This window comes from Artemia franciscana, chromosome 10 (genome assembly GCF_032884065.1).
Source record: "Artemia franciscana chromosome 10, ASM3288406v1, whole genome shotgun sequence".
Taxonomy (NCBI): Eukaryota; Metazoa; Arthropoda; class Branchiopoda; order Anostraca; family Artemiidae; genus Artemia; species Artemia franciscana.
This window is the reverse complement of record NC_088872.1, coordinates 16686791-16699712: the sequence shown is the minus strand read 5'-3', so window position 1 is coordinate 16699712 and position 12922 is coordinate 16686791. Positions and strand designations below refer to the sequence as shown.

The 12922-nt window shown below is 34.3% G+C and overlaps 1 protein-coding gene across 1 annotated transcript in view; it reads left to right on the top strand.

Moving 5' to 3' along the window:
* Window positions 1-11264, top strand: part of LOC136031848 (ras association domain-containing protein 4-like) — a 52556-nt gene extending 41292 nt beyond the window's left edge. The window contains exons 4-8 of the mRNA XM_065711706.1: window positions 554-629; window positions 2179-2331; window positions 5819-6320; window positions 8115-8334; window positions 11006-11264. Of these exons, the coding sequence (XP_065567778.1) occupies window positions 554-629; window positions 2179-2331; window positions 5819-6320; window positions 8115-8334; window positions 11006-11066 (1012 nt within the window). The 3' untranslated portion in view covers window positions 11067-11264. The remainder of the gene's footprint in view (window positions 1-553; window positions 630-2178; window positions 2332-5818; window positions 6321-8114; window positions 8335-11005) is intronic.
* The last annotated feature ends 1658 nt before the right edge of the window (window positions 11265-12922 follow it).

Sequence of the window (12922 nt, the reverse complement as noted above, 5' to 3'; positions counted from 1 at the left end):
TCATACCAGAAGATTTTTCAGGCAATAGTTTCTGCGTAGCTTAAAATTGATTTTTGTTGGTAAAAAAAAAATGATAAAATTCAAATCAGTTTTTTTTCTTTTGGTTAACATTTTAAATAATATTTTTTTTCACTTTCTCGTATTTTATAAGTATTACACCTTGTTGCATATAAAGTTCAGTTCAGTTTATTAACATCAAAATAAATGGACAACAACAACTTTCTACCTTTCCAAGGCTCCAAGTCAAGATTTCATTTGGTTTATTTTTCTTAAAAATCGTAAATTGTTCCTTATGAGGGGATTTTTGTTTAGTTTTATTTATTTTTAATGATAAAAAGCACATATAAAGGTCAAAAGTACAACAAATTTTCAAACTAGACAATGAAAAAAAGATCAAATAATATCACAGAAAAAAAAATGACTGGGCAGAAAAAATTACCAAAACTAATGGTAAACCACTAGAAACGTAGCACCGCATATTTTTTTCATCTTCTACGTTTTTGTATTGTCTTTAAGGGAAATTTCCAGGATATATAGTGTTTTCTCTTTTTAGGAGTGAGCTGGAATCAAAGCTGAAGATCTACAATAAGTTTTTTGAAAAGAAAAATGGTGGCCTCAAATCCAGAGAGGTAACCAAACTTAATATTACGTAAATAGGGATAACATAGCTGTACACAGATTATTATGTCTCTAAATAATGGGAGGGGTGATTAATTTTCTTAAGAAAAAGAGTTGGGGTCTGGTACCTTCTTAAGTTTTTTTTAATGGAATTAGACCTGTTGAACTAGAGTATAAGGGGCTGGCTAGACTTAAAAAATGTCTATGTTATATTTGTTTCTAAAACATGCATGTATGGTATATCCCCTTATTGATAATTCAATCTTTCTTGTAACTCATTTAATTCTCAATATCTATAGAAGGTTCTGTTCATGTTGATTTTTTCCCAAAATGTATATGTTCCCTTTTTACTAACAAAAATTGTTGGAATATTGAGCTTTTTATATCAGAATCTTTGCCGTTTCTTGTATTCCCAAGAAAAGTCCTTTTCGTATAAACAAATGGTCTTTAAGACTTACGTCCCCTGTGCAAGCTTGAGATGTTATTTTTCTGCATTTTCAAGAAGTCTTTTTTTCAAGAAGGGAAAGGGATATGTCAGTCCTTTTTAGAGGCGAAGTGGAATAGGTTCAAACAGGCTCTCGCAGCTCAGGATAGATATATTATGACAGGAAGCTTGCTTGAGTCTTTAAATCATCAAGGCGTTTCGATATTGATTTGAAACAGAGCAATGTATGGATTCTATGATTGGCGGTCCTAGGATGAGGATTAGCACTAGGACGGGATTCTAGGATTACCATCCTATTCCTGATACAGATGGTGGAAAGCACAGTTGAAATAGTTTAAATTTAATCTTGATTGTGAGTGGTACCGTCTTTCGTTAATGAGGATAGTCGATGGAACACCAGGTTTTACAATCGAAATTATGAATTTCAAATCCCAGTTGCTATTGCATAGCCTACACCTTAAGTCTTGTCCTTGGAAGAGTTGATAAAATATGCCTATAAAAGTAAGAACCAAAACTAATCTAACTAAATATTTGTCATAGGGTAAACAGTCACTTTCTGGATAAGGCCCATTTCGATATTTCGAAGAATGAAGCCGAGGTGAATAAAACTCTGAGGAATGTACTCGTGATATCGATTTTTGAAAACCTTTGAAAGTTTCCCTCGCCTTGCTCTATTGTTTTCTTTAAAATTAAAGCAAGAGTTTCTGCGAAAAGCAATTGTTGCTCCTATTCGGAATTGACATTCCAAAGTACAGGTTCAGAAGACGGTATCTCAATACAGTCCTATTCTGACTTTTTGGAATAAGAATTAGAGATGATTGAAGCTTTCATGAATTTGCTCAAATATCAGTTTTTGAAAGTTTTGAAAGTGAAATTTTGAAACCTTGCTCAACAATTTTCTTTAAAATTAAAACAAAAAGTTTTTATGGAAAGTAATTGTGAACCCTGTGTGAAGTGCGGTGGCTGAACTATTTTCCTTTATAAAACTTGTCCGGATAGCCATGGTTAGCCATGATGGTCAAGTTTTGTTATTCTTTAAAATAAACGGACAAATGTGTTCAGATTGTATACCCTATAATGATCAGTGATGTTCATGGTCGTTACAATTTTTGTAGGTGAATGGACGTATGGTGCTAGAAGGTGTTCTAAAAGTTTATTGGGGTGTACAGCATACAATATATCTGAAAGAGCAAGATGATCAAAGGCTGCCAAAAGCAGTTCAAAGGAAAACTTACAGGAGAGCTGTTTCTGCTGCTTTAGACGTAGATGTAAGATTTTTATTGATTTTTTTTTATATATTTTCTTTTTAATTTGGCAGAAAATAAATCAATTTTAGATCAATTATTGCTGGTAAAGGTATAAAATTATGAAATAAAGACTACAAAAACATTCTGAGGGATGAGGGGCCAAATTGCTGCGTCTTCTCTCACTTACGTGTTCAATTTAAACAATAATTTTGGTCATTTTTGAAGGACAATACGGGGAGGAAAATATATATTTTTTTTTCAATTTATCTCATGACCTTTAAAACAGTAGCAGAAGAATGACGCATACAAGTTGTAGAAGATTTCACTTTTTAAGTATTTGGAAGCCAAATCTAAAGCCCTACATTTTAAATTGTACCGTTTTCGATCATGCAGGTCTGGATTTTAGTATCTGGAATCAAATCCAAAGCCGTGCAAATGAAACTGTACCTTTTTTTAGTTTTGCCGGTCCTCTTTTTAAGCATTTAAAGCCAATTCTAAAGTACTAAAGCTAAAAAAGCGCCCTTTGAAATTCTAACGTCTTTGGAGCCAAATAAACAAACCTGTAATTTGAACTATGCCTTTTTCAATTCTGTAAATTCCCATTTTAAATGTTAAAAGACAACCCAAAGCCATACAAACTAAATTATGCGCCTTTTAATCCCGCAAGTCCAATCTTTTAGTGCTCAGAGCTAAATCTCGATGCCCTGCGGTTTAACAGTACCCTTTTCAATTATTCGGTTCACCTTGCAATTTGGAGTCTTTTTTGTTTGTTTTCCTTTCACTCACTTAATGCATGAACATCTTCTTTGCTAATTTGAACTAAAACTAAGTCATCTATGTTTGAAATATGAAGAATATTCTTTAAGAATATAAAGAATATATTTATTACTCTTTTGACTGATAATACTATCGCAGATTAGTTAAAGTAAGAACAGTGCTGACTTTCACTGGCTGACGAAATGATTAGATATTTAAATTTCTTTAGCTCATTCTCAACTCAACGGGTGAATGTGCAATTAATGGCTCATTTTAAGTTCTTTTCATTTATGTTAAAGCTGGTTGAGATAAATGTTTTCCTGGATGATGCTCGCTCATGTTAAATTTGTGAAAATGTGTAGTAATACTAAATGTCAATCCGAAGTTTTCCTTGTCAAAAGATTTCTGTGGTTGCTAGTCTTGTTACTAACAATGATCTATCCCAAAAAAAAAACCTTAAACGTAGCTTTTGAGGAATTTGTCGGTGCAATCTTACTGATATACACAGTTTTTTTTGGCCCGAACGTTTCTAATTGTGAAGTACTTAGTTTTTACAAGGCATCCTAACAAACTTTTATGGGGGAGAGGTGGCCAACCATTAAGGTTTTTTTCCGTAAATTGTCATATTTTTGGGATATGTAACCTTTATATTTTTTGTTGAAGCGAAAATTATCTTTTCAGAGCTTGATGTGAGACCTAATTTTTGAGAATGTGGGAGAAAATTTTTAGTGTGTAGGTTTTTCTTTTATTGATTGTAATTTGTATGCTAAATTTAAATCACAATTAAAATTCTCCATCACATAGCTTAGATAAATTAACTAATACCAAAAAGTAATCAGTTTACCGTACCGGTTACTAATTGGTTGCGAAAAATTCAGCGAGAAAAAACCGGTTTTAGTTTCGACAAAGCAGTGAACAAAAAATGAAAACAAAACAAGACTTTGATTAAAAAAAAGACTCTGATTAAAAACAATTCCGAATATTTCGGCCCCATGCCCGGGAGCCTTTCTCAGCGGAAAAAAAGTTTAAGTAAGGGGGAAAAACAGTTTTTTTTAAATAACAAAAAACATCTAAACACACGAAAATAAAAAAATAAGTAAGAGCAACTCGCATTATAAACAATCTTCCACAGCACCGGTGTTAGCCTACTGCATAAGAATAAAACCGAAGCGAATGTCTATAGTGAAAACAATGGGTCACTCTCCTTTCAACATTCAGTGGATGAATGAGAATATATTAAAAGTGAATACCATATTTAATTGAACAAACAAAAAAGGTCGCAAAACCCCAGGTCCATCACCCCTGACTAAATCTCCCAAGTCAATAAACAAACGCATAAATTATAATTTAATGGATTTTGTTGTTTGCTAGTTTAGCTGCTGTCTTTTGACTTTTTTCAGCTTTGACCTCATTGTGACTTTTGTTTGCAAGGTTATCACTTGTTCCAGGACAATTATGTAAATCATTACCGGCTGACGATTTTACCTGTTCCTTGATTAAACCATTATAAATTGTGTTTATACTAAACTTAAAAATACTAATACTCCCATAGATAATATTTTTATTTCTACAATTTTCTTTAAACTTTGTAATAGCCCTATAGAAGTATCTCAATTTTTGTTTGATCAAATAAAATATTGTGATGAGGAAAGTCAAATACGTGTTCTCATACAGCTGATTCAAACATTTCTGGTTTTTGATTGTGTTTTAGCGGACAATCTTATGACATTTTTGTGTTGCTGTAACCTGTTTTCTAAATTCTTTTGTGTTCTTCCTACATAAAATTTACCACAAGAGCATGGAATTTTCTATACTCCCCTTTCTATGTTTCTTGGAACCTCGTCTTTTCTATCATTTAGCAAAGACCTTATAGATTGTCCTGGTTTAAATACTGTTTTTATATTATGTTTGCTTAAATCTCTTCTTAATTTCTATGACAACATTGGGATATGAGGCAAAGCTATGTAATTCGTTTTTTCATTTGACCTATCTTCTTCTAATATTACAGGTCCCGTTAACTTTTTTTTTCTTTTTTCGATTATTTGAGAAATTATTTTTTTGGGATATCCGTTACCTATTAGACTATCCTTAATAAAAATTAGATCACTGCTCACGTGTTCTGATGATGCTAATTTTAATACCATATGAACTAAAGAAATAACTACCACCCCCCTCCCCTTTTTACTTGGATCGGGTGATTTGATGCGAAAGGTGAATAACGGTTGTTGTGAGTCGGCCTACGGTAAATTGAAAAAGCTAGTTCATTATTATTTCTATGGGTCCAAATATCCAGAAACTGCAACTTATTATCTGTTTTTTTTTTCTTTCAATTGTAAAAACTGATTCCCCTCCCAAATTATTTAAATTTTCCAAAATTATTTGGTATTATGGGAAATCACAAATTAAAGGTTTTCTGGAACATTTAAATAATAAAATATGAATCCCAAATTATTTTGGACCATTCAGAGATATTAAATTTTGAAAGTGAAGCCGTAAAAATGCGTTTGGAAATAGAAAGGGAACCGTAACTTAATGAAATTGGGAAATTTTTGAGTTCTCTAATGGTTGGAAAAAGGGCTTAGTTTTGTCTGAATCTGTTATTATTATTATTATTATTTATAATGATAACGATATTTTTGCACTCTACTAACCATTTCCTGTCTTTTGGTTCTTAAATCTAGTTGGTTGAGACACTTTTATTCATGGTTGATTACTTGGCCCACTCAAGTAATGCTTTTTTGTTCTTTTCTAGCCAGCCGACTATTGGTATTTTCAAAATTCAGACAGTGACAATGAACCTGACCAATCATCCACGCCATCTACAAAGAGCTTTGAAGACAGTAATAATTCCAATTCAATATCCACTGAGTCTAGTCTATTTTCGCCCAAGTCTCGGAAGTCATTAAGTTCTTCTAGTGATATACCTAGTGAGCCATCTTCACCATTAACGCCATCTTCTTCTACCCCTTTAACAGAACGGAGACTAAGTAATGGTCAGTCTCGAGGTAGTACTGCCATTCGCCGTCAGCATGGACGACGATTTGATAAATCCAAACTGAAACGAAGATGTTCTATAAATGGACATTATTATAATAGAGACACTTCTGTTTTTACACCTCCTCATGGCAGTGTGATGAGTGTCTGGATAACGTCGCTAGTCTCAAGTCAAGAAGTGATGAATATGGTGCTTGAAAAGTATAAGATTGAAAGTCAGTCGTCGTCCTTTGCGTTGTACCTAATTCGCGAAAATGGAGGTAAAATAAACGAAATTTATTCATAATAACAATTTGAAAAGTATAAAACGACATATTTACAAAAGAGACCAAAATCTATCCGAAACTGCAGGTGGCAGTTTGCATATGGGTATTAAAAGGTAGTAAATTATATTTTCTCTACTGAATACGTCTTAAAGGAAAGGATGATAATGCCATAAGTAATAAGACATTTTAGTGACTAGTTTGAAGCTTGGCAAGATACGTGATGGAAAAAATTGAAAATATGATGGGCCCTCCCATGTTAACCCCCACCCTATTGCCTCATTGCAATTGCATACAATCCACTTGTCTTTTCTTTGGTGAATTTACCTCCCCCCCATTCCTTGAATAAGCTCGTGGGAACCATGGGAATAGCTCCTTCAACCATGGGAGTAATTGTAATCCTAGTTGGAAACCTCAAAATATAAAAATGCCTGCCTTTGCGATCCCAATTTAAAATTGTCCAGTTCGTCTTCCGCGGTCCCAGATAGCAGGCAAGTAAGCTATGCTTCTGTTATATTCTTCCTAGTATTTCTTTTACGTACCAGTCGCCCAAGTGTAAAATAAAAATTTGTTATAAGCAGGGCGTAAATTGCTATGGAGCAGGGGGGGGGCGACTGTTCCTCCCAGAACTCGGTTTGCCCCCCCCCCCCCCGGCTGAAACCTAGTTTTCTCAAATATTTTGCAAAAAGTAAGATAAGCCTGTATAATTCAAGCATCCACAGAAACAGTTGAGTTGTCTTCAGTATATGTCGGCTTCTTGGCCTCTTTGATTTGGGAAAATTTGTTCTAGCTTTGCCCCCCTCCCCCCGGGATTTAGAGGAAATTACGCCACTGGCTATAAGCAATGACTTTGTCACTTCATTCCTTTTGGACTTCTTATTTTAAATCCCTATTACGAAATAAATACTCTAAAGTGAATTGGCCAACCTTGATAAAACTCTGAAAATGAGAAGGAATGAAACAAAGAAATTATCCTTCATTAAAGTAAACAAAAATACTTGAAAAAATTCGAAATTTTTGGTGATTTCAGTTTAAAGTGTGTTATGTGCTATTGATTAGCTTTGGGGGTTTATTTATAACTTGCACGGAGGCATGTAACGTCCAGTCGGTGCCTGAATAAATAGCTGTAACTACTGGAAAATTTAGTCTTTGCTCTTACGTCCTAAGTTGCTGAAACCTTAAAAGAACTTCCTTTAATATTTTTTGGTCTTACTTAAACCAGTGATAAATCAGATATTAAAAAAAAAAATTTATTTGGGTGTTTTATTAGTTGGAATTGGCTTGGCCTATTCAATTCACATCACGCTTTCTCTGCATTTCTAATGGTTTTGAGTTATAATACAATTTATGGATTTTAAAATGACTGGGGATGACCGTGAAATGATTAGATATGCCTTTATTGACTTAGCCCTAAGCTCTAACACGTTTTATGTTGGCCATTTTTACTCTAATCTTTTGAATTCAAGATGATTTCCAAAAGCTTTACTTATAAATGCCAGACAATGAAAAGGCTCGTAGAAGATTATATAATTTGGATTAAAGCATAGTGGTTCATTTTATGCATAAATCATTTAGAGATAAAAATTTGTTAAGCTCAAAGCTGTCACTGCAGGGAATGGCCTTGACTTTTGCTGTTATTAATCTGTTACAAATTTTGCCTTTTCCAACTTCCTGTACATTCCAGATCCCCATTGTAAATTTGCTCCTCTATAAGGAAAAGGTAGAGTCTGTTGCAATAAGACAATATCAAATTGTGCTGTAATTTTTGGGTGCTAAATATTTCTTTCTTAGAGGCGCGTAAGCTACGAGACGACGAGAATCCCTTAATTTTGCGAGTGTTGTTGGGTCCTAACGAAGACGTTGCAAAACTCTACCTCATGGACAGTACAGCAACAACAGAGATTAGCTCAGCCGTAGCACAATATTTGAATCTCAGCCAAGTTGAATGCAGATCAATTCTGGCAAAATTTGCTGAAGAAGAAGAAAAAGAAATTGAACAAACTAGACTAAGGTAATATTAGGTTCTTTGTGGTCAGAATCATATCGGAGAGCCTATGTCTATGCAAATCAGCGTTGCCAACGTGGTAAAATGCAAATTTTTCTGTAAATTTTGATTTTGCTGTCTATGTCTTGCTCCTTTCTGATTTATAAATCTACTGAAGTTTTAGTTTATCAGAAATTTTCTTATCGTTCCGGCAATTTTTTGACCTGCTGTACAGATGGTACAGATTAACCTCTTGTGGTACAATTTTAGCCGGAAAACTGGTACAGTTTATTTCAAAGTGTTGGCAACGCTGTGATAATATGAAATATGTATTTTTAGCTGTCGATTTTGCTTTTTTCATAAAGAATAAAACGTGTTTTGATCAATCATACGAGGTCCTCCCCTATTTCTGCCCATACCTACAGCCATTAGATAGATTTACTTTTGTTTCAACTTCCAGTTGATCGAAAGTGAGGTGGAGTAAATTTCTCTGGCGTTGTAACAGCTGGAAGCACTTCCAGCTAAATTAGTACTTCCTTAGCTAAGTACTTCCTTAGCTTAGTACTTCCCTAGTCCTCCAGCAAACTTAGTACTTAGTTAACTTAGTATAATATATATATATATATATATATATATATATATATATATATATATATATATATATATATATATATATATATATATATATATATATATATATATATATATATATATATATATATATATATATATATATATATATATATATATATATATATATATATATAGCAAGTTAATTCCGAAGTAAAATTTTTATTAAATTTGTTGATTTTAAAAATTGTCTACCTTATTTGTTGAAGTAATATTTTTAATTAACGAATCAGAAATAATAGTTTCTCATGAGCTAAGTAGTTTTTTTCAATCTGGCTTACATAGGTGTACGAATTTTTTCGTGACTAGGGGATTATTTCTGGCTAGCCTGCCATTGACCATTTTTCATGCTTAAGCTCCCAAAATAAGTTCTTAGCACTGTTGAAGGTCTGTAAGCCTTTATATTGGTGGAACTGAATTCGGTGTCCATTACATCCGTAGCCTGTTTAATCGAACGTATAGTAGGCCTTAGAAACAAATCGGATTAAATTCTTTTTTAATCTTTCACTGCTTGCGAGGATGGTCTAAATCACTATCTGATTTAATGGCTATACATGGGGACTTTGCTCTTCGGAATACTCAGAGTGGGATGTGACCGAAAATTGGTTTGGAACCACTTCACCAGGCTGTCCGATAATGCTAAAAGCAAGTAATTTTTGAAGTTATCTGTTCAGAAAATCTAGAAAGTACCAAATGGTTTTTGTTCAGACATTTAATTTATAATAAACAAAACTACAAAGCTCCTATTCCTCTCCCCCCCCCCCCCCCAAAAAAAAGAACTATGGAAAATTCTTGTTTTTTTTTCTCAATAATGAAGTTTTGTTATGATACTGCCATCTTTTATTCATTACGGTTTTTTGTTATGTTAAAGAAAAACAATGATATCTACTTCAGTCCTACTACTGAAGGTTCTGCTTCTGTTCTTTAGAATTGACTTAATGGCTTAGTTTATGCTGAATCAAATATGCACTCCATTGTTGTTGTTTCGTTTTTTTTTTTCTTCTTAGGATTGTGCTGAGTTATAAGAGTAGGTTCTGGTTCTCTTTTATTGAACAAGTATAAAGATTGGGTAGAATTTCCAAACTCAAACAATTCTGTACATTTTTTACGATTTCGGGGCAAATGCAAACAACAAGCTTGTATCATATACTCCGGTACTCCTTGGCTAGGAGCGCAATTTCACTTACTTATTCTCATTTGAGGAAAGAATTGTTGAAGGCGACTCGTACCCAAGAGCTCTTAATACTGTTGAAATTTGTGAAGCCAATAGGTGGCTCTTTTTTGGTTTGAGCTGATTCTGAAGTCAACATGTGCGATGAAATTCCATACGACTTTGTAATTTATAATTACAATTTATCACAGCTTGTTTTGTTTTACCATTGTGTCTAGATTTTAGACAGCGAAAGATATCTCTCATCGAGATCCTAACTATAATTACGATTTGAGTCTCAATCACAAAAAATCAGTTCCAACCTCAGTTTGCTGGTTCAGGTTTCACAGTTTAAACAATATACAGCGTGATGTGTCACTGCATATTTATGAGCACAAATGTTTGCGCATGCTTCAAAGGATTGTTGTAACAAAATGAGCTGAAGAAAAATGTCTTCTCCATGCACAGCCAAGGCAGTCTCTCCCTGCCTGAAACATGGATATATATTTATATATATATATATATATATATATATATATATATATATATATATATATATATATATATATATATATGTTTAGAGTTTTAAATTTTTCAAGTTGCTTCTTACTGATTAGATCTCATATTTGGTAGGGCTTTTTGCTTCTAGAAATATTTTTTTTCAAGTGTTTTTTATGTTTCCAAGTGTTTGAAATATTTTTTTAAACCAGTTATTTGTTTAAACCAGAAAAAAAATGCGTATTTCAGTTTTCAGTTGTAAAATTGATTAACCAATAATAGCAGAGGACCTTAACATGTGTCTTTGTAGAGGGGAAGAAGTTTGTGTAGAAGAACCTGGCTTTTAAAACACTGTATATTTCATTTTATTTTATTGTCACCTTTAAAAATTATTTTTACATCGTGTTTAATCTGTTTCAGATATGCTGAACTTCGTAGGCGTATGGAACTGCGATTGCAGCAACTTAAAGTGAAATTGTAATTCCTCATGACTCAAGCTAATTCAAGTGCCATTATTCATAGGCGACATTTTTTGGTAGCCAATTTGAACTTTGTCTCTCTTTTTTACTTGATTTATACTCTTAAACAACCAGAGCTATGGCAGCTCTGTTCTCTCTTTTTGTGTTATTTTACCATTATTACTACTCGATTTTTTGAATAAAGACGTGAAGGACCTTGATCATATATTTGATTATAGGTACAAAAATATATTGTACATGTGGCTTATCCCACAAACAAGAGCTTATCTTCGTCCCTATAAAAAAGGTTGAACCTTTTTTTATCTGTACTCTTTGAAGGTGATCCCAGTATCAATAGCAATTTCGTATTTTGAAGGACTTGAGTTTACATCGTTGGACGGCAATGATATCGCAAACGAAGCATAGGACCAATCATAAGTAGCGCAATAGCGCTGACTAAGTAAAGAGCGATGTGGGCACAATTTTTTTTTTTTTTTGGTTTTAGACCAGGGTACTTCGAGCAGTTGTCGTAGAAGCTTGGAAAAGGGCTTATTCGATTGGAAATTGAAAGGGCGAGTGCCTTTTTATTGGTCGAAATGATTGGAGGGCAACTAACCCCCCTTCCATGCCCACCATTTCCCAGACACATCCAATCAAACTTTTAAGATAGCCATTTTGTTCAACGTAATGAAGGTCCGGAAATTATGTCTGAGGATGACACCCCCCCCCCCCCACAGTCCTCAGTGCAAGGGCTGTAAGTTATGCCCTGGGGGGCATATAAGGTATATATAGAAACGGTTATTTATGAAATTTGGAGGGGGCTTATTGGATTAGCGATCAAAAGTTCTAGTGCCCTTTTTAAGATTCAGAGTAATCGCAGGGTGGATAACCCCCTCACATCTCATATTTTCCCGAAATGCAGCAGATAGGAATTTTGAGATGGCCATTTGTTGTCTTAGAAACTTCGATTACAAATTTAAAGGGCTAGTGCCAACTTTAATAGTTCGAAGTGATTGGAGGGCAACTAACATCCTCCCACGCCCACCATTACCTCAGACACGTCCAATCAATATTTTGAGGTAGCCATTTTGTTCAAGACAATTTCCAGAAATTATGTCTTTGAGGATGACACCCCCCTACCCCATAACCCTCAGGACAAGGGTTGAAAGTTGTGCCCAGGGGCATATAAGGTTTATATTGAAATAGTGATGGTATAAACTTCGGAAGGGGCTTATTGGATTGGTAATCAGAAAGTCCACCCCCCCCACCTCGTATTTTTTTGAAATGCACCTGATAGAAATTTTGAGATGGCCGTTTGTTGTCGTAGAAACTTCAAAAAAGCTCATTCGATTGTAAATTTAAAGGGCTAGTGGCAATTTTAATAGTTCGAAGTGATTGGAGGGCAACTAACACCCTCCCACGCCCACCATTACCTCAAACACATCTAATCATAGTTTTGAGGTAGAGATTTTGTTCAACATAATCGAAAGATCCTAAAATTATGTCTTGGAGGATGGTACCCGTCCACGACCCTCAGGGCGAGGGTTGTAAATTGTGTATTGGGGGTATATAAGGTTTATATAGAAACAGTGATCGTATAAACTTTGGAAGTGGCTCATTGGATTGGTAATTAGAAGTTCTAGTGTCTTTTAAGATTCAGAGTGATCTGAGGGTACATACCCCTCCCCCCCACACACACACACACACTTCGTATTTTCCCGAAATGCATCTGACAGAAATTTTGAGATGGTCATTTGTTGTCGTAGAAACTTCGAAAAAGGCTCAATCGACTGGAAATTGAGAGGGCTAGTGGCCTTTCCATGATTCGAAAGTGATTGGAGGGCAACAGCCCCCCTCCATGTCCATCAATTCCCAAAAC